This window comes from Ostrea edulis, chromosome 6, assembly GCF_947568905.1.
Source record: "Ostrea edulis chromosome 6, xbOstEdul1.1, whole genome shotgun sequence".
In the NCBI taxonomy this organism is placed as follows: Eukaryota; Metazoa; Mollusca; class Bivalvia; order Ostreida; family Ostreidae; genus Ostrea; species Ostrea edulis.
Window position 1 is genome coordinate 69596353 of NC_079169.1, and position 25925 is coordinate 69622277.

Consider the following 25925-nt stretch of genomic DNA (forward strand, 5'->3'; position numbering starts at 1 on the left):
TTGACATGTAAAAATATATATTGAAATAGCAGGGGGTTATCACAAATAAGACATTAGTAATGGATGAATTATCAAATAATTCCTAACGGTTTTTTTATTGGTTGAATTCCAACGAACTAGACAAAATAAATTATATTCACTTTCACATGTATTTTATTTTCTAACATAGGACCAACAGTGTATTGGAAATTCCTAAACTGTTATGATTTTTTTTTTTTTGGTCGACCAATGAAACTTCACGTCTCTAATCACTTTCGACTAAGTTGTGCAATCTTACTGTAAACAAATATTGGCCATCTATGTATCGTTTCGTAAATTCTAGTAGCCGGTTTCGATGGTTTAAATTATACAATCATTTAATAAAACAATTATTTTCTCAGTCAATACGATGCTTTATGCATTAAGTACACATAAAATACGATATTTACTTTAGCCTTCGTGCGCAGTGAATATTGTACTTTTCGGTTAGATGAAGCATCATATTGACCTCAAAATGTCAACAATTGTATAAAGTTAACAATTATGAATACAGTAGCATTATGATTATGAGGGTAATCTTTTTGATTTGCAGAAATTATCAATAAGTTGAGAGACCCAGACGGTGTTTCTTCACCTTTCCGTCCAAAGCTTTCTGTGGAGGTTCGTCAGACGCCAGAATTGTTAGCATTAATTGACGAATGCTGGAATGAAAACATTATGATCAGACCATCATCTGGACGAATCATGAAAACGCTCGCTAGAATCAATCCATCAAAGTAAAGATAATTATGTAGACACAATATTACCTACACAACTCTCTGACAATTGAATTCTTTAGCTCTAATAATCAATACAAAATTCGAAGTCAAAATATAACGATAGGTTATCAAAACCTATAAATCAGTAGTCAGGGTTAATATATAGTTTGAAAGATTAGTTCCATTCTTTATCTGCTATATTTCAGACTTGTTTTCACTTTACCTTAACCCTGGTTGAGTCATATAGGAATAATGAACTTCATCTTTTAAGTTTAAATATACGTATAGCGTGATATTTCCTATCAAAAAGTATTCTGATTTACATTTTCTTAATTTACATAGTCATGCTTTTTATTATGCTATCTGACCATTTGATCCCAATACCATAGGATGTATGGAATATAACATACTTTTTAGAGTACTTATGCCCCAGTGATTTACAAGTTTGTTTTAAGTAGATGGACATTTAATGCTTAATTAAATAGATATGATCTAGAAAAGTACAACATGACTTTCTCCATCATAGGATGACTATGATAGACAATATGATCGCTATCTTGGAGAAGCATGCCAATCATTTAGAGGAGCTTGTAGCAGAAAGAACAAGTGAGCTGGACTTGGAGAAGAAAAAGACGGAGAACCTTTTGTACAGAATGCTTCCTCAGTACGTTCTCTGAACCCACCCTTATACTTTTTGGTTCTCTTCTACCTATCTTTTTCCGGGTCTTTCTTTCCAAAAAACACTTTCTCATCAGATATTTAGAGTTACAGATATAGACTATAGTCTACATGTAACTACACGGTATACTGTTAAATGTAAGTAGTGCATCTGCATATATATCGTATAAATATGGTGGAATTAAATATGAAATCACACCAACTGATATTTAATGTTATAAACGTATCCTATAACTGCTCCTTTGATTAGCCAATGTTGACGATAAGAAGAAATGATGGACGTCAGTGAATACCATTATTCCCCAGTGTTGTGCATTTATATTACTCTTATATGTAGATCTGTGGCCGACGATTTGAAGAAGGGAAAACCGATAGAGGCTGAGCATTTTGACGAAACAACGGTCTATTTCTCCGATATTGTTGGTTTCACTACCATATGTGCTGGAAGTTCACCAATTCAAGTACTTACACCATTAGAAAAAACATAGAAATGTTAATTTGGTATTTTCTAATATGAATTCTACATTATTGGTGCGTTTTTTGTTAATTCAATTTCAGGTTGTGAATTTCCTAAACAGTTTGTACACACTCTTCGATGACATCATAACGAGATACGATGTCTACAAGGTAACTTTATGGAATCGTTCTACGTCAGTTTGTTGTTGTTGTTGTTGTTGTTGTTGTTGATACACGCATAATATCAAATAATATCAATAACATTGTCATATTATTTTCGATTTTGTTTCCTATACTTTTGTGACTTTAGAGATTGAATACCATCTGAGGATAAGGATAAACTAGTAGGTGTACGTTTAGAACCTTTAATGATAAAATATAGATTTCAAAATTACACTCCTATAGTTAATAAACTTCCGGTCTATTTCACGATAACTGTATACTGAACTGTCCATTAGTTGCAGCCCGATGTTGAACTCTGAGATAATAAATTAGTTTGATTTTGTTTTATAGGCTCCAAACTTACCTGGATTCTTAATATTTAATTAGATGGGTCACGAAAAAGGACCATGTGACCCCCAGTTTCATTTAGAATTCAGAATAGATTTAAAACCGTGAAACGTGGCACATTTATTTCAAGATCATTCATGAGCCATTGCCGGGATCTATATTAAATTAATATATTGTTTTAAAATGCAAAGATTCGTAGCGTAGTACAAACAATTGCTTCACATAGTATCTCAAATGTGTGGTTAAAAGGAGGTATGCTACACCAGAAAAAATTGAAATGGATGGATAGTGGAGGATATGTACAACAATATTTTGAAATTGGAAACTTTCGAATTTACTTTATTTAGTCAAAAAATGCAGTTTTAGTAGAAAGCAATCTCAAAAAAAATTAAAAACCCCTGCTGGACTCGAACCCGCGATCTACAGTTCAACAGTCGACGTGCTAACCTACTGAGCTACACACCTGGGCAATAATATTTTAAATGAATAGACAAATCTTGCTGATATTTATTTTTCATCTATGTTTTAAAGGGAAGTCAGCCATTTTGACGATGTAGAGTACCTCCTTAAATCAGCGAAATTAGTTTTTTGTATACAGACTTTGTAGTTCCTGGCATTGACAATACAACATTATAAACATTTTTAATACTCCTCCCCAAAGAACTCGACATGGCAATATTGTTGGCACTCGATAATTGATTAAGTTGTAAAACTGGACAGAAGACATCCCAGTCGGTCATTTGCAAATGACAATAATTTTTCTCTTAAAAAACAAAACGTTTTATGCATTTAAGAAATGAATTTCATTTTATAAAATGCATGAGGGTATGAACTGCAACGCATTCTTTTCATGAAGCGAATTTACATTCTACTTTCATTTCTGTCGAAATTTCCATCCGTTAAAATCATAGACGTACTATATTCAACAAGATTCATACGCACTTCGTTCATAACTGTTTCGCATTACTGAGGAAATTGCTATCATTGCAATTGAGAAAGATAGCGAAGGCATTAACATTGAAAATGTGATTATGTTATTAATTGTTGCGATTATCAGGTGGAAACTATTGGCGATGCTTACATGCTTGTTAGTGGTCTACCAAAACGAAATGGAAACAGACATTCCAAAGAAATAGCAGATTGTGCAATGGATATTTTGTCCTCAATTGGATCATTCTCTATTCCCCACAAACAAACAAACAATCTGAAAATTAGAATCGGTAAGAAATGACTTTTCAAAGGTTTCTTTCAAATATTTGGATAATTTTTCGCTGATTATTTCTGTTTCTTGTTCTTTATTTATTTGTATTTCCATAGGAATCCACTCCGGTCCAGTCGTGGCAGGAGTTGTCGGTCTCGCTATGCCACGTTACTGTCTGTTTGGAGACACTGTTAACACTGCTTCTCGTATGGAGTCAACTGGTCTACGTAAGAAATCTCTCATCTTTTACGTATTTCATAAAGGCGTAAATGGTCGTTTCATTTATTTAAAATTGAATAACATTTCATTTTCCAGCACTAAAGATTCATCTCAGTTCAGTTACGAAAGATCAACTGGAAACATTGGGAAACTATCATCTCATGTACAGAGGAGAGACAAATATAAAGGGAAAAGGAATCATGAAAACCTACTTTTTAGTAGGAAGAGAGGGTTTCACCAAAGAATTGCCACTGATAACGGAAGAGGAAATGAAACTAAAATATTCTACATCTACTGCCAGTGATCTTCACTTTATGGGTGGGGGTACTTCACCAGCAACGCCAAAAACAAGTGTGAGTACGATTAACGAAGACAGTTTAGATATCAACAGTGGAAAGGATACATGTTCATCCAAAGAAACACAGCGTAGTTTTTCTCAACAATCGAGTACGACGGAAATATCGGCCTTATGACGGCGCGCCTCGGGCACTGGGATGACCCATGGTCCCAGTGTCCGAGCCTCGACCGTCGGTGGGGTCTCACCGGAATGTAAAACAAAACCTTCAGAGAGGTATCGAAAATCTAGTCTGGGTTGCTTATCATACAACACCACAGAAAGAGGAATAATCCGCAGACATAGCTATAACGGCGTGCCAAAGAGAAGAAATGTACTCCATGCAACTGTTGATGCAGTTCCAATATATGAACACGATTCTGATGTAAAAAAGAAACACAGTACTGGCAGTCAGGCTGGAGATTCGGGAATAGGGAGTTTCCGGAGAACTATAAGCAACTGTAGTTCCATAACAGATGTTAACTCGTCATTACAAGGGCATGGGAAATGTCAAAGACGTAAACTCAGCACAGGCGATGTTATAGATGGCAGTCAGTCATCTCGAAATGCAAATGGTGTCGGAAAGCTTAAGATACGAAAACTTAGTGCAGAGAGTTTCTTCGAAGGATATTGCAACAGCAAGAGAGTCCCAGATACGGAGGAAATTCGGAGACGAAAATACAGCATAGAGTCCTTTATCCGTGGATTATTGGGGAATAAAACTAAAATTCCCAAGTCGCACACAAGTAATGTGCTAGAAACATATACAAAAAAGAGTGATGGAAATGGGATCAATGAATGCCCAACGAACAAAAACCTTGGCCTTTTAGAACAATGCCATGACAATCTGGCGTTTAAACACGACGGCGATGATTTACATCAACACGACGGCGATGATTTACATCAACACGACGGCGATGATTTACATCAACACGACGAAGCTGCAGTTCAAGAGATTTTAAATGAACTTCACGAAATCGCATCTGATCCCAAAAATATGAAATGTGATGTCTCACAGTCAGAACTGCCTCTCTCTCTTAAAAATATTTTCCCTCGCCATAGGGTCCTAGCAAAGTCGGACTCCGGGTACGGCACGACGGAAAACCTGAGCATAAGAAGTGCCACAACGTTTCTGTGATAACATTTTGTATTATTGAAGCTTATTGTCCCCGTTCATATGCATTAGAAAATATCATTGATATTCATTTTTGTTACTGGTTTTAATTTTTTTTTCTTTTGTAATAAATGTGCCAAAAATAAACTCTAAATATAGACTTGTCAGGTAGTTCTGAATTCAGTGTATTTTGTGGATAGTGTCGTCCATTTTGTATCCAAACATACATGTTTACGTGTAGACTTGTTCAAGTCTCTATGTTGTTTTTATTACATTATCATTTCATCCAAATTTTACTGTGTTTCTCTGCTCTCTACCATACTTAATGGCATTATCAAAAGTATTAAAGAGAGCACTATATAATTATTAAACATAGCGACTTGAGCAAGTCTATGGGTTTGGGAACAACTGTAAAAGACTTACAAGATTGTATGAAAAAGCTTTAAACAAGTTTTGTTCAGACAAAAGAAAACCATGATCATTAGCTTATGAAAAATTCAGCCCTATTGACAGTGTTTAAGAAAACTAAGAAAGTCGACCAAATTGACATCAATTAGGCATTGACCTTGCACATTCGTCGGGAAGTGCTCAGACCTGACCTATAAAGTTGATTGTGGGTCATAAGGTAGGGAGGAAGTTGTTCATGTAGAGAATATGACATCTACAGGTCTTCAAGTGCCAAACTAGTTTTGATGAGACCTGAAGGGGTTTCTGATACAGGACTAAGCCACACTGATGGAATCGACAATGTGTCGGAGCCGAGAGCGCAGATGATACGACCAAAACCTTTTAACTGCACAAACCCTAAAAAATTTGGAGACAATATGACGCTGAAGATTATTCCCCGAGTGAGTCATGTAAGCAAGATGAGGTTGCTGGTTATGTATGCGTGTCGAACATGGAATCGTGGATCAGACAGGATCCCGGAGATCTCCGTGAGTTTTTTCAGGAGACCATCAGTGATGACAGTGAACGTTGAAAATGGGCGGTTGTGCAATCACTCCTGTTAGTTACAGTACCAAAGAAATGGGGTCAGAACGGTAACAGGAAGCCAACCAGGCTAATGCCATTGTTTATCCCAGTGAGTGTTCTTCTTAAGGAAAACGCTGGACAGAGTGAAGAGGCACCTCAAGAAAATAAGGTTGGCTGGTTGTTTAACGTCTTGAGAATATTCTCGAGAATATTTCACTCATTTGGAGACGCCACAATTGCCCTGGTGAAGGGCTGCAAAATTTAGGCCTATGCTCGGCGCCGCTTACGGCCTTTCAGTAGCGAGGGATCTTGATCGTGCCACATCTGCTGCGATAAAGAGCCTCGGTTTTTGCGGTTTCATCCAAAGGATCGCCCCATTTAGTTGTCTCTTACCACAAGCAAGCGATACTAAGGATCTATTCTATTTCGGATCCCCACGGGAAATGAAAATAAGGAGTGTCAAATAGTCCCGGCATAATTTACAAAGAATATGAAGATCATTACATGTACCATACAGAAGAAAGGGGGAAGATCAGGAATGTTGCATGACCTTACCAAAGGGCAGGTCCATGGTCAAGGTCACAACTGATTTAAATCATATATTTCCTTATGTATCTAGACCATTATTTCTTCATGTTTCAATGGTTTCAGGTTTTGGCAACATCTGTCTGCCCATCCCTTGAGGGGACTTACAGGTACCATGTTATGGCATCGTCCATCCATCCGTCTGCCCACTCTTGTAAGAGCTACAGAATGGGACGGATTTTTTTTTATCCAACCATTACAGGGTAGTGCTCATCATTTGTATATGTCTGTGATAGACGATTAATATTATAGTATGGCAGAGATTGTCAGTGTGTCTGTCAGCATCTTGTGGGTCAGATAAAAACAGGAACAAAAAAGCTAGATCATGTCTATTGTTTTTCAAGGTCAAACATATCTGCGTGATTTGATGGGCATAAAAAAAAATAGAAACAGTACTAATAAGACTAAGATAATCAAACTTAATACATATATTCTACCATCTATGTATAAATATAGGGATATGGTGCAGTGTAAGCATCACTTTGTGGGAAGGACCAACAAGTACTTTATTTCTGAACATATTGGATGGGTGTGTTTTGGATTATGAGTATTGCTCTTGTTTTCCTTCCTTTACATTGTCAAAATAAGGTTGAATATCATAATGTATTTGCATACGATTGGCAAAGGACGATCACAAAAGGAAGTAAGGGTGGGAATAAGAGGGCACAATCAGAAAGTACACTCTAGTTTTCATAACTTCTCCTGGCTTCAAGATTACCCCCCCCCCCCTTTTCTCACATGTACAATAAATATGTAAGATCTGACAATAACATACAATATAGCACAACTTTTAAAACTTTATCTTGATTAGAAACGGTACACATCAACAAAAGCACCAAGTCTCTTTGCGGAATCATTATGAACAATTGCAAGAACAAAATTTGTTCGAATAAACACAATTATCATAGATAACCACATATATATTCACTACAAATGCATTTTCCTGTACTTGATAACTAAACATGTAATTATTCAAATTAATTGTTGTATCAAGGTGTTATTCTACAACTCTATGTATTGAAGTTTTCTTCCCAATCCTACATGTATATCATAAATTATAATCATCCAAAATAGTACAATCTATACTTTAATTACAATAGTCATCAACCAATAAAAAAAGTTCTTTTATATTTACAGAATCCAACAGATACTTTTGGAAAACTTCAACAAATACCTACTTGTAAATTGCAGCAAGTCTGGAAAAAGCTGCAATAATAGATACTCTATAGCAACCTCTATCAAAACATAAATTTTTGTCATTTTGTCGAAAAACTTTAGTAAATTCAAATGAAATTTACATCAATTCAATTATTCTTAAAGAAATACTTCATCACATGGCCATGATGGTTCTTGAAAGCAAAGTTCAACAAAACATGTTTATCCAAACTGAAATTCATGTTTACAAAGTAGTGACCTTTTGACCTTAAAACCAAATAGGGTCATCAGCTAGTAAAAAAAAATTTATGAAATTTTATGACAATGAAGAAAAAGGTTCTTACTTATCGTTTCCTCACAAATTTAACCAATGCAAATTTATGCACAGTCGTTAGCTTGAGATTATACTAATTTCTGAGGTGGTGAGTATTTTTAGACTGGAATACAATAACTATGCCAAATTTCAAGACTTGTGGCATTTTACAACTCTATGTTGCTCCAAGAGCCAAATGATTTGTTCTTTAAAACTTCATAAAAATTACATAATAAAGCTAAGTGAATGCTTAAAACAAAATATGGCACTATAAGCACTTTAAACAAAAAGGGATACGAAAAAGATATTCAAAATATTCAAACTGAAAAAGAGCTACTGAGGATAAGGGCCTCACCCCTAAGAAAGTTTGAATTTTTTTTTCAACAAAGATCTGTATTTATGTGGCAAAAAAAAATAGCATTTGAAATAAACTTCACTTTCTTCTTATTTGACAATAGAATAAAGCATTTTAAATTTGATTATAGAAATAACGTATTTCATATTTGATTATAGAAATAAAGCATTTTATAGTTTGTCATTGTATTTGGACAAAGATCACCATGATATATATAATTTGCTCAGGTAAAATACAAAAATAATAATTTTACAATATTGAATAAAAATTTACCAGCATGATATACATGTACATAGAAAACCCAGTGAGTCATTTTGTAATCAAGATTAACTTTTCTATTACTGACATACATGCATCTTTCAAAGATACGAAATATGTATTTACGTCATAAATCACGTTCACGAAGTCCCTAGGACTTCCACAAAGGAGAAAGATTCAATAAAATACACCTTATGTCAAATTTCAAATTTTAGGGAAAACGCACATACATGTATATATGTAGATCTTAATTTCATATCATAATAGAAAATTGAGGATACATTCATCAATAAAAGTGATCTTTGCTAAAAATAAAATTGCAAATCATATTAGAGGGCGAAATGCAGCCCTTATTATACAAATTTCTTCATAAACTGTCTTATGAAGTAAATTCTAATTGTTGAATAGGGTATAAACAATCAAGCTTTCAATGAATGAATTAAATTCTCTGTTTCTTCACAAAGATAACATTGTATTTGAACAAAGTTTCATCCATTCCAAACATACACTCTGTAATACTGTTTGCTTATAGGAAACAAGTACAAAAGGCATACACCAGATAACTGTATTTGCATAGATTGTCAGAATAAAATCCAGTTGATGAAACAGCTCGTTAAAATTCAATGTTGAATGGGTAATACTTGTGTGCCAAGGCTCTGTAAAACAAAAAAAGAGGCAAATAACACAATGATAAATAAAATATTTGATAAGATACAAAAATGTAATTCCAAGTTTACTGAAAATGACAAGTATGTGTGTAAACTACTAAATTCTCTGTTGTTAGAAGTTTGTCATTCTTTCCATTCTTAAACCCATCAATTTCATAAATGGAAAAAATAAGAAAATGCAAAATGTCAATTGCAGATTAAGAACCAGAAAATTGATTCATTCATGCTCCACAGATACCTTAATTCATCTATTACGTGTAGTTGTGCTATTGACACAGAATTCATTAATGTTTGTAATGTCAGAAAGAAATGAATACTGGGGTATGTTCTTCTGCAATTTCATGTTCACCCGCAGAATCAACTATAGCTACTTCTATTTGTATAAAATATGAAATCTCAAATTGAACTGTAAATTTTGTTGGAAGGTCCGCTGTAACCTGAAGATCGTTTCACAAAACAACTTACGATAAAGTCGCAAGTCTTAAATTATATTACACACCACTCCTCCTACGCACCTCATCCCACCTCTGGTGTGTCCATGCAGGGGTCCGTGTTTGCCCAACTCTCTATTTTGTACTGCTTAAAGGAGTTACGAGATTGATCACTGTTCGTTATCTTCACCTTACACTTATTAGTTTAAATGAGGGAATTAAAACGTTTCTGAAACTTAATTTTCTACATTACTTCTTCACTATTTTACATTGGAGTGAATTATCTTTCAATAAACAGGAGAATGCCAGTATGTAAAGTTGTTCATGAGTCGTAAGTTCATTTGTAAAATGCACCCCTGGACTTTTGCTCTCATGATAAAAAAATCAATTGGTTAACTACCTTTGTACAAAATATGAAAGCTTTTAGTTGAAATCTGTTAAGAGATATCGAATTGCAAAGAAAGTGATGATGAACAGACAGACAGATGGATGGACAGAACTTTTCAAGACAAGAAATGTTTGTAAAACATGAATGCCCCCCATGAGGCAAAATTGAAAAGGGTTATACACATGCATCATCTGATTGACAGTAGTGCCAAACCATTTCAAAATATTGAGCAGACAATATCTTCCTATGTCCAGAGTGGATTGACCATGTGACCAAAAAATCAATAGGGGTCATCTACTCCCTATGCTGTACCAGTGTACCAAGTTTGGTGTCAATCAAGCAAATGATTCTTAAAATATAGGAGACAATATATTACTATGTTCTGTTTAACCCTTGATCTTTGACCAGGTGACTTCAAAATCAATAGGGGTCATCTACTCCTTAAGATGTACCAGTATACTAAGTTTGATGTCTGTCAAGCAAAGGGTTCTCAAGATATTGAGCAAACAGTATATTCCTATGTCCAGTTTTAACCTTGACCTTTGACCATGTGACCTCAAAATCAATGGGGGTCATCTCCTAAAGATGTATCAGTGTACCAAGTTTGATGTCTATCAAGCACAGGATTCTCACGATATTGAGCAAACAGTATATTCCTATGTCCAGTATGGCCCTTGACTTTTGACCACTTGACCTCAAAATCAATAGGGGTCATCTTCTCCTGAAGATGTACCAGTGTGCCAAATTTGATGTATGTCAAGCAAAGGGTTCTCTAGACATTGAACAGTCAGTATATTCCTATGTCCAGTTTGACCCATGATCTTTGACCATGTGACCTCAAAATCAATAGGGGTCATCTACTCCTCATAATGTATCAGTGTACCAAGTTTAATGTCTGTCAAGGAAAGGATTCTCAAGTTATTGAGTGGATAGCATCTTCCTATGTCCAGAGTAAATTGACTTTTGACTTGAAAAACAATAGGGGGTTCTCTTCTACTCGTAAACAACCCATATATGAAATATCATTACGATGAAGTGAATAGTTTTCAAGATATTGAGTGGACAACATTTGGACTACCTACCGAACAACATACCGACCGGCCGACAGGTGCATAGCAATATGCCCTTCTTCTTTGAAGAGGGGCATAAAAACTGTTTAAAATATTTTGCCACAAAAGTGGTGATGGACAGACTGACAATGTCATTTCTTTAAGACTTCCATATTTTCAATGCCATGCCCCATATTCTACGAGATATGCCTTTTAAACTGCATAAAAATTAAATGTTTTACTACATATTTATGCAAATCAGAGTTTAAAAAAAGAGCTATGAAGAATACCTTGCTACAACCTCTATCAAAAATGCCGTATTTTTATAAAGCACATTATGAGAAAATCTACATAAATATGTAATACTGTCCCCGCTTATTCGCAAGATCTTTATTTTCGGGTAAATATGTATGTTCAGTTTTGAAGCTGAAGCAAAGGCCACATCTGTAATTCTGTCTATAATGTACTCATACTGGGTTATATATGTAGTGATGAATATAATGAATTTTTGTACAAATTATGTCTCCAACACTGCAAGCTTGTGGAACCAGAGTAATGAATTTCAGTGTTTATCAATCAGTGTGTGAGTGTGGGATCTATTGTATATACAGGAACTGAAATGATCCTACAATCAGTGCGTGAGTGTGGGATCTATTGTATATACGGGAACTGAAATGATCCTACAATCAGTGCGTGAGTGTGGGATCTATTGTATATACAGGAACTGAAATGATCCTACAATCAGTGTGTGAGTGTGGGATCTATTGTATATATGGGAACTGAAATGATCCTACAATCAGTGTGTGAGTGTGGGACCTATTGTATATACAGGAACTGAAATGATCCTACAATCAGTGTGTGAGTGTGGGACCTATTGTATATACAGGAACTGAAATGATCCTACAATCAGTGTGTGAGTGTGGGATCTATTGTATATACAGGAACTGAAATGATCCTACAATCAGTGTGTGAGTGTGGGATCTATTGTATATACAGGAACTGAAATGATCCTACAATCAGTGTGTGAGTGTGGGATCTATTGTATATACAGGAACTGAAATGATCCTACAATCAGTGTGTGAGTGTGGGATCTATTGTATATACAGGAACTGAAATGATCCTACTCACATGTCCTCAGTATTTATTCTGTGATTTTTATTCAAAGCTAGTATCTTTTTCATTTCTTCATCAGTCAATTCAAAATCAAACACCTGAAATACAAACACTGGGTTATTTCCCCTCTCTTCTGTGTGTATACATTAATGACAAATTGTCTTTTAAAAACATAAACAGTTGCAACACACCAAATCAAATCTAATTTATTACATACATCATTTTTAACAGAATCATTGTGTTCTTCTTTATGTAACAATACAGTTACAGTGCATATAATTAATATTTCATCTGGAACCATGTAAACAAAAAACTCCATTAATACTTTAATAGTTCATGTACCTGACACGAGTTTGAGAAAAAAGACTGTAGACCAGATATAATCAATAAATAGTTTACCTGGAAGTTTTCAATAACTCTCTTTGGACTAACAGATTTAGGAATTACTATCATGCCTCTCTGTAGAAGAAACCTTAAAATGACCTGAAAAGAAAACCAGTGGTTTTGTTTCAAATTCATGTCAAACGTATTTCAAACACAGAAATGTCTGTTATCTTTAATATCTATCTATTGTAATATATATCTATTGTAATATCTATCTATTGTAATATTTATCTATTGTAATATTTATCTATTGTAATATCTCTATTGTAATATTTATCTATTGTAATATTTATCTATTGTAATATCTATCTATTGTAATATTTATCTATTGTAATATCTATCTATTGTAATATTTATCTATTGTAATATCTATCTATTGTAATATTTACCTATTGTAATATCTATTGTAATATCTATCTATTGTAGTAAAATGTGGCAGTCAACCCAGTTTGATCAATGTGCTTTATTTTTCTAATACAACGTATTTGCATTACACCCCTGATAGAAGGGTACATGGAACTAACAGATGTAGATAAACTTGTCACGGGATAAAGATCCTTTATTGTTAGCAAAACCTCTATGGAGGTTGCTAGAGCACCTGACAAGAGATTAAGAAGTCCTGGATTTGAATCCCAGTCAGGTCCATTCTGTTACACATTACCATACACGTAATGTATCTTTCTGTTACTGATTACCATACATGTAATGTATCTTTCTGCTACGCTTTATCATACACGTAATATATCTTTCTGTTACGCTTTATCATACATGTAATGTATCTTTCTGTTACTGATTACCATACATGTGATGTATCTTTCTGTTACGCATTATCATACACATAATGTATCTTTCTGTTACTGATTACCATACATGTAATGTGTCTTTCTGTTACGCATTATCATACATGTAATGTATCTTTCTGTTACTGATTACCATACATGTAATGTATCTTTCTGCTACAGATTACCATACATGTAATGTATCTTTCTGTTACGCTTTATCATACATGTAATGTATCTTTCTGTTACGCATTATCATACATGCAATGTATCTTTCTGTTACTGATTACCATACATGTGATGTATCTTTCTGTTACGCATTATCATACACATAATGTATCTTTCTGTTACTGATTACCATACCTGTAATGTGTCTTTCTGTTACGCTTTATCATACATGTAATGTATCTTTCTGTTACGCATTATCATACATGCAATGTATCTTTCTGTTACACATTATTATACATGTGATGTATCTTTCTGTTACTGATTACCATACATGTGATGTATCTTTCTGTTACGCATTATCATACACATAATGTATCTTTCTGTTACTGATTACCATACCTGTGATGTGTCTTTCTGTTACGCATTACCATACATGTAATGTATCTTTCTGTTACTGATTACCATACATGTAATGTATCTTTCTGTTATGCATTACCATACATGTAATGTATCTTTCTGTTACGCATTATCATACATGTAATGTATCATTCTGTTACTGATTACCATACATGTAATGTATCTTTCTGTTACGCATTATCATACACGTAATGTATCTTTCTGTTACTGATTACCATACCTGTAATGTGTCTTTCTGTTACGCATTATCATACATGTGATGTATCTTTCTGTTACGCATTATCATACATGCAATGTATCTTTCTGTTACACATTATTATACATGTGATGTATCTTTCTGTTACTGATTACCATACATGTGATGTATCTTTCTGTTACGCATTATCATACACATAATGTATCTTTCTGTTACTGATTACCATACCTGTAATGTGTCTTTCTGTTACGCATTACCATACATGTAATGTATCTTTCTGTTACTGATTACCATACATGTAATGTATCTTTCTGTTATGCATTACCATACATGTAATGTATCTTTCTGTTACGCATTATCATACATGTAATGTATCATTCTGTTACTGATTACCATACATGTAATGTATCTTTCTGTTACGCATTATCATACACGTAATGTATCTTTCTGTTACTGATTACCATACCTGTAATGTGTCTTTCTGTTACGCATTATCATACATGTGATGTATCTTTCTGTTACGCATTATCATACATGTAATGTATCTTTCTGTTACACATTATTATACATGTGATGTATCTTTCTGTTACTGATTACCATACATGTGATGTATCTTTCTGTTACATATTATCATACATGTAATGTATATGAAGTTGTAACTACCTGAGAGGGTGCCTTTCCTTTGCTTTTTGCAATATCGACAATGACAGGCTCCTCTAGGCATGGGGTGAATGGAATACTGAAGAAAAGAAATTTCATTTTATGCAATTATACTTAAAATTCCACGCTTTCACATATCACGTAATTTGTTGACTTTCGAACTTCCGCATACATGTACGTCACATGATCATGAATATTTCAAAATGAGGTGTTCACTCTCTGACTCAGAGATTTAATACATGGTCAGAAAGGAAATTTGCTTGATAACTTTTTAATCTGATTGAGTTAAATTGCATAATTTGCATAAAGTGTATAACTTACATAACTTGATATAAAACACATGCTTTTTATTCCTACGATAATATCCAAAAGATTACAGCATATATAGCTTTGATTTTAAAATCTGGCCAAATTTTCATCAGCCAATAAAGATCTTATCTCTCTTTTCTTGACATTCAATAAACACACTGATTCTTACTTTTACCTTTAATCTACTGGCAAATGAAAAGGGGAATAACTCAATTTTCTTTTTCAACTTGGAAAAATATAAAATTGATCAATGTGGCAATGTTTGACCTGATGCGGTGGTGATTGAGAAACTATAGATTTATATATTTTTTTTTTTTTTGGCCTAAACAGGAAGCCCATGGACCTTACCTGTCACCTGAGTATTAGTTGAAAATATCACTAGCCCCAAGGGCTACAAAATCTATAATAATTTTCCTATTATGCATATTTAAGCTAAATGAAAGAAAGCAAAAGTGAGCAAGCTCATATACCCCATGCTCCAACATTGCTTGACAATGCCTCACATGATGAATGGTAATGATATGCATTACTGCAACAACAGGACAGACAGACTCGAAATTCTAAGTCCAAAAGGGGCATAACTCCCACAAAAATTATTGAATCAAAATTTTCTGGGAATAGGCACATCTACACAAAGTGTCCTTATTAACTACAAAGTTTCAAAAAATTCTGTTGAGCGGTCTCAGAGGAGTTGCGCTGACAAGAACAGGACAGATGGGCTCGAAATTGTAAGTTCAAAAGGGGCATAACTCCCACAAAAATTATTGTATCAGAATTTTCTGGGAATAGGTACATCTGCACAGGGTGTCCTAATTAACTTCAAAGTTTCAAAAAAATCTGTTGAGCAGTCCAAGAATCTTCATAATTGCAGTTGTAGAGAGAAGGAGTTAATTTCAAATGGTCAATTTTTTTTGCAGTTTTAGCTGTCTCTACGGCTCCAGGGGTGCAAAAGTCCTGGAATTTACAATTCATGCCCCCCTTGTCCCAAAGATGATTCATACCAAATTTGAAAAAATTGGAGGATATCAAGACAAAGTTAAAAATATTCAATTGTTAATGTACACACTTAATCACTATGACCATTTTTAACCCCACCTGGTACCAAAACCCCTATCATTGGGATAATGAAATTTACTATCTTGGGCTACCTGCTCCTTCTAAATATCCAGTTTGATATACATGTAGTACCATTAGCAATAAAGAAAGATGTTCTTACATATAAGCACTACATGCCAAGTTTGGTCCCACCCTAGAGTCAGAACCTCTACCCTGTGGATCATGAAATTCACATTTTGGTAGAGGCCTTCCTGCTCTACATCACCATGTATTTAGTTTTCTTACAGATGTGCTATTGTAAGGAAAAAGATTTTTGAAATTGGTCAATTTTTGGCACTTTCTGCCCTGCCCCCAAGGGTGCAGGAGTCCTGAAATTCACTATACAATGTACATGTATGTCCCCATTGTCCTAAAGATACTTCATACCAAATTTGAAAAGACTTGAAAGGACAGTTATCAAGAGGAGAAGATTTTCTAAAATTATTTACCAATACATTTTCACAATATAACAATTTTGGCCCCAACCTGGAAGAAAAGCCCTTGCCCTAACTATGATTTAGTTTTCCTTCAAGATGTGCAGCAGTAAAGAAAATTTTCTAAGATTACATACATTTTCACCCTGAAAAATTTTGGCTCTGCTCTGGAGGCAGAACTAAGTCTATTACATGGAGGGGGTCCTTAAAAACATTTTTGGTAGAGGGCTTAATGCTATTCCTCACCATGCATTCATTCCTTCAAGATATGTAGAAAAGAGAAGTTTTTTGAAAATTTTGCTATTTTAAAAGAGTTTTTTCCATACCCCTAGAGTCCCAAGGGTAAAATTATTATGAAAATAACAATCTATATTCATCTTATCTCTATCATGCTTCATATCAAATTTGAATGCAACTGGTCTTAGCATTCAAGAAGTTAAAAATATTCAATCGTTAACAAACAACGCACAATGAATGAAGACCAATGACAATACATATACAGTAGGTTGCCTGAGTGACTCAGGTGACCTAACACTTAACATATCCAGTACACCAATATTATATGATTACAGTACAAGTAGCACCACGATATTGATTACCACACTTACCTTTTGTGTCCAGGACTAGCGAAAGGAGAATATGCTGTTACCACTATCCCTCGTGCTTTGCAGAATTCAATCAGTTTTTCTTGGCTAAAGTATATATGGCATTCAACCTATAAAAATACACTAGATACTATCAAAGATAACATAAAGAAGATGTCAAATTATTATTAGTACCATAACTCTTATCTGTATATAATTCAAATTCACTTGTAAAATTATGCAATTTGATTGGTTAATCTAACTTTATTGACATTTTTTAATATATAGTATAAACTGAGCTGAGGTCAAGTCGCACCATATGCCTTCCTAGGAATGACATAACAAAACATTCCATTCCTCTATCTCCATTTTGTTGCTAACACAATATTGTTCCACATCATTCAAATTCTAAATTCATATTTTCTTTATTAATTGATAGTCAAATTACATCAAATGTGTTTTAAAAAAATAAATTCTAGAGAATGGAGATTATATTAAGTTGGGAAGGCAAAATGGTTCCATAAATACTCCATCAATTGTTCATTTTCCAGAATTCACCTATAGTATTGAAAATTGTCCTTGACATAGACATTGATGGTTTCTGTATCATTTCTGTTTCACTGTTCTGTATCATTAATGGTTTCTGTATCACCAAAAAAACCAAACTGTAGAACACAATACCTGATTGATTACAGGCTTGATTCGAGCTACATCCAGAATTCTTTGAATTTGTTCACTGTTGAAGTTGGATAAACCAATGTATTTCACAAGGCCCTCGTCCACACAGTCTTCCATTGCCTACAACAAGGCACAAACAAGAGGTCTACATTCTGAGTTGGTATACAAGATGTCAGGATGTACAGGTCATTGAATTTTATGTCATTACAGAAAAATTCAAAATCCTTTAATACGTCAAGTATAATATAATCACTACTTCAGTTTACTAAATAAGTGTAGTCACGACTTGCCTTCCATGTGTCCACATAGTCGACGTCCGAGTACAAAACATTGCCTTTTTCATCCCTAGGTATAAACTCACCACCCTCCTGAATAGAGAAACAGAACAGTCACATTTCTCAACACAAGATTATAAATCATAAAAACGAACACAGAAAAAAAATTAATTTATGTGTGAATATTCTGAATGCAAACTATCACATTTATACAATGTACAAACTACATTGTAAGAAATGCCAATACAGGTATATACAAGTTCATTTATCATTATAAATATGTGCTGTTTGAATGCAATACATTTTTCCATGAAAATATTGACATTTTAACCTGACATAACAACAATATCATAAGAAATAAATATCCTTAAATGCACGAAGCCGAATGAATTTGCCTTTAATATACAACCATTATACATATTCTATGATATTGGATAATAAACTAACTTTTAAACCAGTAGGCCAGTGAATGAGATATAAATCCAAATACTGAAGTCCTAGATCCTCCATGCTCTTTTTCAAACTGGCTCTTACCAAATCTGGTCTGTGACAGGAGTTCCATAGCTAGAATAAAAGTTATCACATGAATTTTTATTCAAAAACTTCTAAAAATATTGACTTGTTTTAAAAAAGTCACTTTCATACCTTCCTTGATGTTTAATTAATGAATTCTGTAAACCAGGGCCTGATATAATTTAAAGTGAATATATTCCAAAACATACAATTCGTATTGCATTCCACATTAGGTCATCCTCTGAAAAAAGACCCAAGTTCATACTGCTCACCTGTCAGAGCCACCTTGCTCATACAACAACATCTTACTGAGATACTTAGGTGATTCAATAGTAAGCTAAGGCCTGCTACTGCACGGTGGCGAATCATGCAACTTTGACATGATCAATTACACGGAAAAATGGCGATGAACATCAACACCAGGAAAAATTCAAACGAGTACCATAAGTAACCCCTTTATCGTTAACGAATTCTCACATAACTTATATCAACATTTGAACATTTTTCTCAGGAAAAACTCTATACTAAAATGGTAGTTCTACGAACAGTAGAAGTAGAGAAAACTGACACAGTTTTTGTTTTGACCTCCATAAAACTGTGACAGGTCGTATTATGGCATAGTGCACGTATCTATCTATCAGCACCTTGTGGGTCAGAAGGTCAAAGATGAAGGTCACACTTTCATGAAAGAAAAACAGTACTCATAGATCATGAAAATTAATTGGTACACATGTTGTCAATGATAAGAGGAAGATAACTGTTGTTTTTCAAAGTCTAAGGTCAAGGTCAAATTTATATGGTACTGCCATGTGAGTCTGAAAAAATAATTGCTATCTATAACTCTTAAAATACTCTGATTATAAACAATCCACATCACTGGCAGAAAAATGACATCGCAATTCAATAGATATCGATAAATTTACGACACTCTGTGTGCTCAAACAGCCAAGAGTAGAAGGGGTGGAAGAAATTTACGAGACTTTCTGTTCTCAAACAGACAAGAGTAAAAGGGAGTGGAAGAACTTTGAGCAATGGCTTGAGACAATGGAACATAAATTTGAAAAAATTCTGTGTGTCAAATACATGTAAGTTAACAGGAGGATTTTTTTTTATGTTACTAGTTGCCTTACACTACAGGGTAATGCATGTAAATAATAATACATGTATATATCAATACATACAAGTTTTTATGATCAAGGTCAAAGATCAAGGTCACTGGACATACTAGTTTGTAGGTCACAACATCCTTTTATGATTAATGAAAATTTCATGTCTCTATACCGATTCTGCTTCTTAAGTAATTTATTGTAATTATATGAATTTTTATGATCAAGGTCACGGGAGTCATTTGACCTTGGTACTAGTTGGTATCCTTTAATCATTTCTGAAGATCTCATGTCTCTACCAATTCCAGTTCTAAAATATACCAGTTTTATGTTCAAGGTCGCTGGAGTCACTTGACCTTGAATCCCATCATCTTTTCATCAGATCTGAAGATCCCATGTCTCTATCAGACCTGGTTCTGAAGCAATAACAATTTTATTTTCCAAGGTCACTAGAGTCCCTTTGACACTTGTTTGTGACCTGTGCTTCTCTTCTCGTTTCCGAAGAACCAAGAACTTTATCTATCATATTTGTCAAGTTATATCTGTTGAATTTTGGAATTCATTTTTTTTCCCCCATAGTGTCCTTAGTTAGACACACACACACACACACCCCTTCCTACCCCGATTTGATTTCCAAAAAATGTACATGGACCCCCTTCAATCTGAAAACAAAAACATTTCTGCACAACTAGATACATTGGCCTATCATATCCTTGAATATCTATTACTTTCATCAAAGGTTATAGAGAACGGCTGCAGACACAAGGAGAACAACATGTGGAAGAATAACAAGAACTGAACAAAAACAATAAGTCTCCCAAAACAAGATTTACTAAATCTCGGCTGGATCTTTGAAACTTAATTGTATACATACCTTACTGACAATAAACAAGTCCTCTCGCGTAACTTTGTCTTCCACAATCGATTTTTTAATAGCTTGACCCACTGCTCGTTCATTCCTGTAGATGGCAGCACAGTCTAGATGTCTATAACCCGTCTTTATGGCAACACGCACTGCCTCATAAACATCGTCTTCACTCTTAAATCAGAAGCATCTCTCAACTTAGTCAATTTTAAATCAGAAGCAATTAACTCTCAAAGCTTAGTCAATCTTAAATCAGAAGCCTCTCTCAAAGCTTATAAGTCAATCTTAAATCAGAAGCAAACTCTTAAAGCTTAGTCAATCTTACATCAGAATCGTCTCTCAAAGCTTATAGTCAGTCTTAGAAAGATTGTATCTCAGATAGATCTGGAAAATTTCACTTTTTTGTTTAAGCAAAATTAAAGACCCTCATCATATATGTAGCAGTTCTTTCATACAAATTTTTCAAGGTATACCAGTATGATTTTTGGGTAAGCAACAATTAATATCTATTTGCAGATTTAAATGCAATGTACAGTACATGTAGCAATGAAAAACATAACAAAAACTTGAGACAGTCATGTAACTTATAGCTAGTGTATCTATTCTAAAACATCAACTCTGTAGTCAAGGACAATAGTTTTCAGTTTCCATGTGACAGTTATGTTACTACACCACTACAAAGAGTTAAGCTCTACCTAGTACATATAAATTTAGGACAGCAGTCTTAATACTCTTGATTTCCTTCAACTGAATGCTTGTCAAGTACAGTATTATAAATTAAATCAATTTGAGATTATAAATTAAATCAATTTGAGGAGACATGATATACATGAAATCAGCTACATCTAGAAAGATTTTATAGTTGTCTACATGCTGAGTTTGGACAGGAAGACATCAAGGAAACAGACAAGTTTGTCTATCTTGGTAGTGTGGTTAGCAAAGATGACGGGACAAACGAGGACATAAAGAGTCGCATCAACAAAGCCTGACATGCCTTTATTGTCCTCAGACCAATCTGGAATTCCTCTGCCTTTTCAATTCACAACAAAATCAAAATTTTTAACACCAATGTAAAATCTGTCCTTCTTTATGGCTCTGAAACTTGGCAAACAACGAAAACAAACACCCACAAGCTCCAGACATTTATCAACAGATGTCTCCAACGCCTCATTAACATCAGATTGCCAGATGTTATTCCAAATTCAGAACTCTGGAATAAGACCAAGTAAGTTCCAATAGACCTGGAAATCAGAAAACGGAAGTGGAGCTAGATTGGCCACACTTTTCAAAAGTCCTCATCAAACATCATCAGACAAGCCCTTGAATGGAACCCGGAGAGCAAAAGAAAAGTAGGAAGACCCAGACAGACCTGGCGCAGAAGCGTAAACGAAGGTGTCAAGGCTGCTGGAATGACATGGGCTGAGCTAGGAGGATCGCCCAGAACTGTGTACGTTGGAAGAGTGTGGTTGCGGCCCTATGTTCCCCAGGGAACCCAGTAAGTAAGTACATGCTGAGTGCCAACACTATTGTAACAAAACTAAGTACCAGTGGTATTGCAACTTTCAATCACCCCCTCCCCTCCCCTCCCACTGACTTCACCAGGTCCAGTCCAGAGACCATTTCTACTTTCGTAGCTACTCATAGCTTCCTAGGTATTTAAACCTACTCCAGGTAGCTATTTTTACCTACTTTTTCCTTTACTTGCATTTGGTGGCCAAACGTAGGAACGGCGCAATAAGGTGTGTACCAAATTTCTTGATTTACTTACACTGACGATGAATACCACAAAAATATTGGACAAACAGGATGTGTTTGTGAAACACAAATGCCTCCGATAATGGCCAATTCCAAAGATGGCCAAGGTCACAAGGACAAATATCTTGGTACCAGTAGAAAGATCTTGTCACAAGAAATGCTCTTGTGCAATATGAAAGCTCTAATATAAATTACCATTTAGAAGTTATGACCAATGTCAATTTTTTTGAAAAGTAGGTCAAATGTCAAGGTCAAAAGGTTTAGTACCTGGAAAGGTCTTGTCACAAGAATACTCATGTGAAATATCAAAGCTCTAGCACCCACTGTTCTAGGACTGTCACGGTTACAAAACTGTTCGGGTTGAGTTGGTTCTAAATTTTTTACTTCGGGTTCGGGTATTTCGGTTCGGGTTGGGTCTATATAACTATTTTAAAAATCTAATATACAGTTAAAATCAAAACCTTTATTGTGTTTTGTCACAATAGTTACTCGGGGACGTGGACTGATATTTAGTCTCGACATCCATGGTACTAGAAACAGCATTGTCACTTCTACTCGTTTCCATCCATGCTTTCAATGTTTTGTCATTGACGATGTTGTTCCTGTGGCGTATTTTCAATGCATCTGACATATCTTTCAAATACTGCCATTATTTAAAGTTTTGTTCACAATGCCATCATTTAACAATTGATCAAAATACAGCCACCTTTGAAGATTTTGACAACATAATGATTCTATATTTATTAAAACCAAACCCGAACCGAAATACGGAAAAATGGAGCAGAACCCGACCCGAACAACACGACCCCCGGTTTTCGGTTATTTCAGGTACTCGTTGCAGTCCTACACTGTTCAAAAGTAATTAGCAAGGTTAAAGTTTTAAAAAGTAGGTCAAACTCCAAGGTCACAGGGTCAAAAATGTTGGTACCCACAAGAAGGTCTTGTCATAAGGAATACTCATGTGAAATATCAAAGCTCTAGCACTTACTGTTCAAAAGTTATTAGTAAGGTTAAAGTTTTCAAAAAGTAGGTCAAACTCCAAGGTCAAGGTCACAGGGTCGAAAATGTTGGTACCCACAGGAAGGTCTTGTAAGAAGGAATACTCATGTAAATTAGCAAAGCTCTCGCACTTACCGTTCAAAAGTTATTAGCCAGGTTAAAGTTTCGGACAGAATGACAGACAGGACAAAAGCAATATGCCCCCTGATCTCCAATCTCGGGGGCATAAAAATGATTACTTTCTAACCTTTCAAATCTGCATCAATAACTACACCCAGTTCCATTATCTAGGAGCGTGGGATCAAAGATACATTATAAGAAGTCTAGAATGTCTTACAAATCTGTATTAATTTTTAAGTTTACCTTCATGCACTTTTACAAGGTTTTTGAGGTGATTTTTCAAGCATTTCCTCTACATTCTCCACCATCGTAAAGTATTTAACTTTACACTTCAAATTTTGTCTTGCACATGTACAACATGATACATAAAACGACTGACCTGTTTAAAAGATTTAGATAGGGCTAAAACGATACGCCCCCTTCACGATACGATATATATTGCAATACTTATGCCACGATTCAATACTTTCAATACAATACAATTTACAGAAGAAACCAATAGTAACATCGAAGAAAAAATTAATTACCAAGAATCAAAATCTTAATTTTAAAAGCAAAATGTTTCCAAACTGCCAAACAGTAAGACACCTGTTGGCTCTGTAGTTTAAACTAATAAAGTTTGATCATTATTATTTTTATCAACCTCAAGGCAAACAACATTCTGAACTTTATTCAATGCCATTTTGTCCCTCATGCAGGTAAAAATAAGTACAGGCCGAGCCTGATGTATTTTACTGAACCCGTTTGTATTAATTTAAACACATCGAACCGAAAATCGAGGCCATAAATCGAACATTGAATCGATCGAGTGTTTATATTGAACAGTATCGATATTTTGGTGAATTGTTTCAGCCCTAGATTTAGATGCACCTTAATTATTCTTTATTTATATTTACAGGTAAAAGTAGGTAGAAGTAGCTACTTTAAGTAGGTTTAAATACCTAGGTAGCTATTAATAGCTACGTTGGTAGAAATAGTCTTTGGACTGGACCTCACTGTGGAGGGTATATCTGCTTAATAACAAAGCTCATTACCAGAAAGCAATTATTGATAAATATATCATCACATGCAGTTTTCATCTATTCTTCATACTACTTAAATTTTGTGTAAATTACTAAAATTGCCCTGAAAGCAGGTGAAAAGCTAGCCATTGACATCTATTAAATCCCCCCCCCCCCCCCCCTTCCCCGGCTTGTAAAGTCTTTGACACAATTATTCATAAGATTCTTTAAAGCCAAATTCACCTGTACACACGATGCAGATGTAGGTCAGTTTATTATTTAAGCTAGGGGTGAAATTAGGTCACCTATGATGTGTTTGCAGAAAGTTTCATTCATACCTCTTTGGGAGCATATGTTCCAAATCCCAACGCTGGTAAATAACTTTTATCGTCCAATTTCAGCAGGATTTGATTGTCAATCGTACTGGCCATTGCACTTGCATTTAAAACTCACAAGTCTTAGAGAGTCCTCTCCTAGTGCTAAATACTCTTTGAGCCGAGACAATCCGAGTAAATTCGGTCAAATATTGTTTTGCTTACAACATACGAAGACACGCGATGGCGTCTTCTAAAAGTTTGCAAATAAAGATGCAGAAAAATAGCCTCCGATGATATTATTCAAAAGATACTAGACTATCTTAGCTTTATGTGGCAAATAGTAAGAGCACGTGCACGTTAGGTGTTATCTAGCTGAACGGCTGAGCTTCGTCCCAGATAAGAATGTCCTTGACTCCGACATGATTTTATGTGATCATAGTTTTCCAGGGCGCGAATTTTGAATTCAAACTCAACCAGTAAAAATTATCACATTGTTATAGTCACCTACAGACACCTTAAGTACACTGTATGTACACCCCCCCCCCCCCACCCCCTACCCAATGAAAAATATGAAATCAGCGAAAGGGGGTATGCATCTTCTCTAGCCAAGGGTGACGATCCACGGTGTTTCTCTAAAAAGTCTATTCATAGAGAAACACCGTGGATCGTCACCCTTGGCTAGCGAAGAAGGGGGTGGGGCGTGGGGGGGTATGTTGCTATGTACAAAATGTACA

General features: G+C 34.9%; 1 protein-coding gene and 1 pseudogene across 1 annotated transcript; one reads left to right on the plus strand and one right to left on the minus strand.

Annotated features, from left to right (window-relative positions):
• Window positions 1–5412, plus strand: part of LOC125647573 (atrial natriuretic peptide receptor 2-like) — a 32794-nt pseudogene extending 27382 nt beyond the window's left edge.
• Window positions 5413–7589: 2177 nt separating this feature from the next.
• LOC125646396 (1,5-anhydro-D-fructose reductase-like) lies at window positions 7590–25636 on the minus strand. Its single transcript, XM_048872642.2, has 10 exons — window positions 25213–25636; window positions 21009–21173; window positions 18963–19079; window positions 18531–18608; window positions 18244–18360; window positions 17587–17693; window positions 15144–15219; window positions 12936–13019; window positions 12552–12634; window positions 7590–9543 (listed from the first exon to the last, which is right to left on the minus strand). Exons 1-10 carry the CDS (start codon window positions 25303–25305, stop codon window positions 9501–9503), a joined length of 963 nt encoding a protein of 320 aa, XP_048728599.1. The 5' UTR covers window positions 25306–25636; the 3' UTR covers window positions 7590–9500.
• Window positions 25637–25925: the final 289 nt, after the last annotated feature.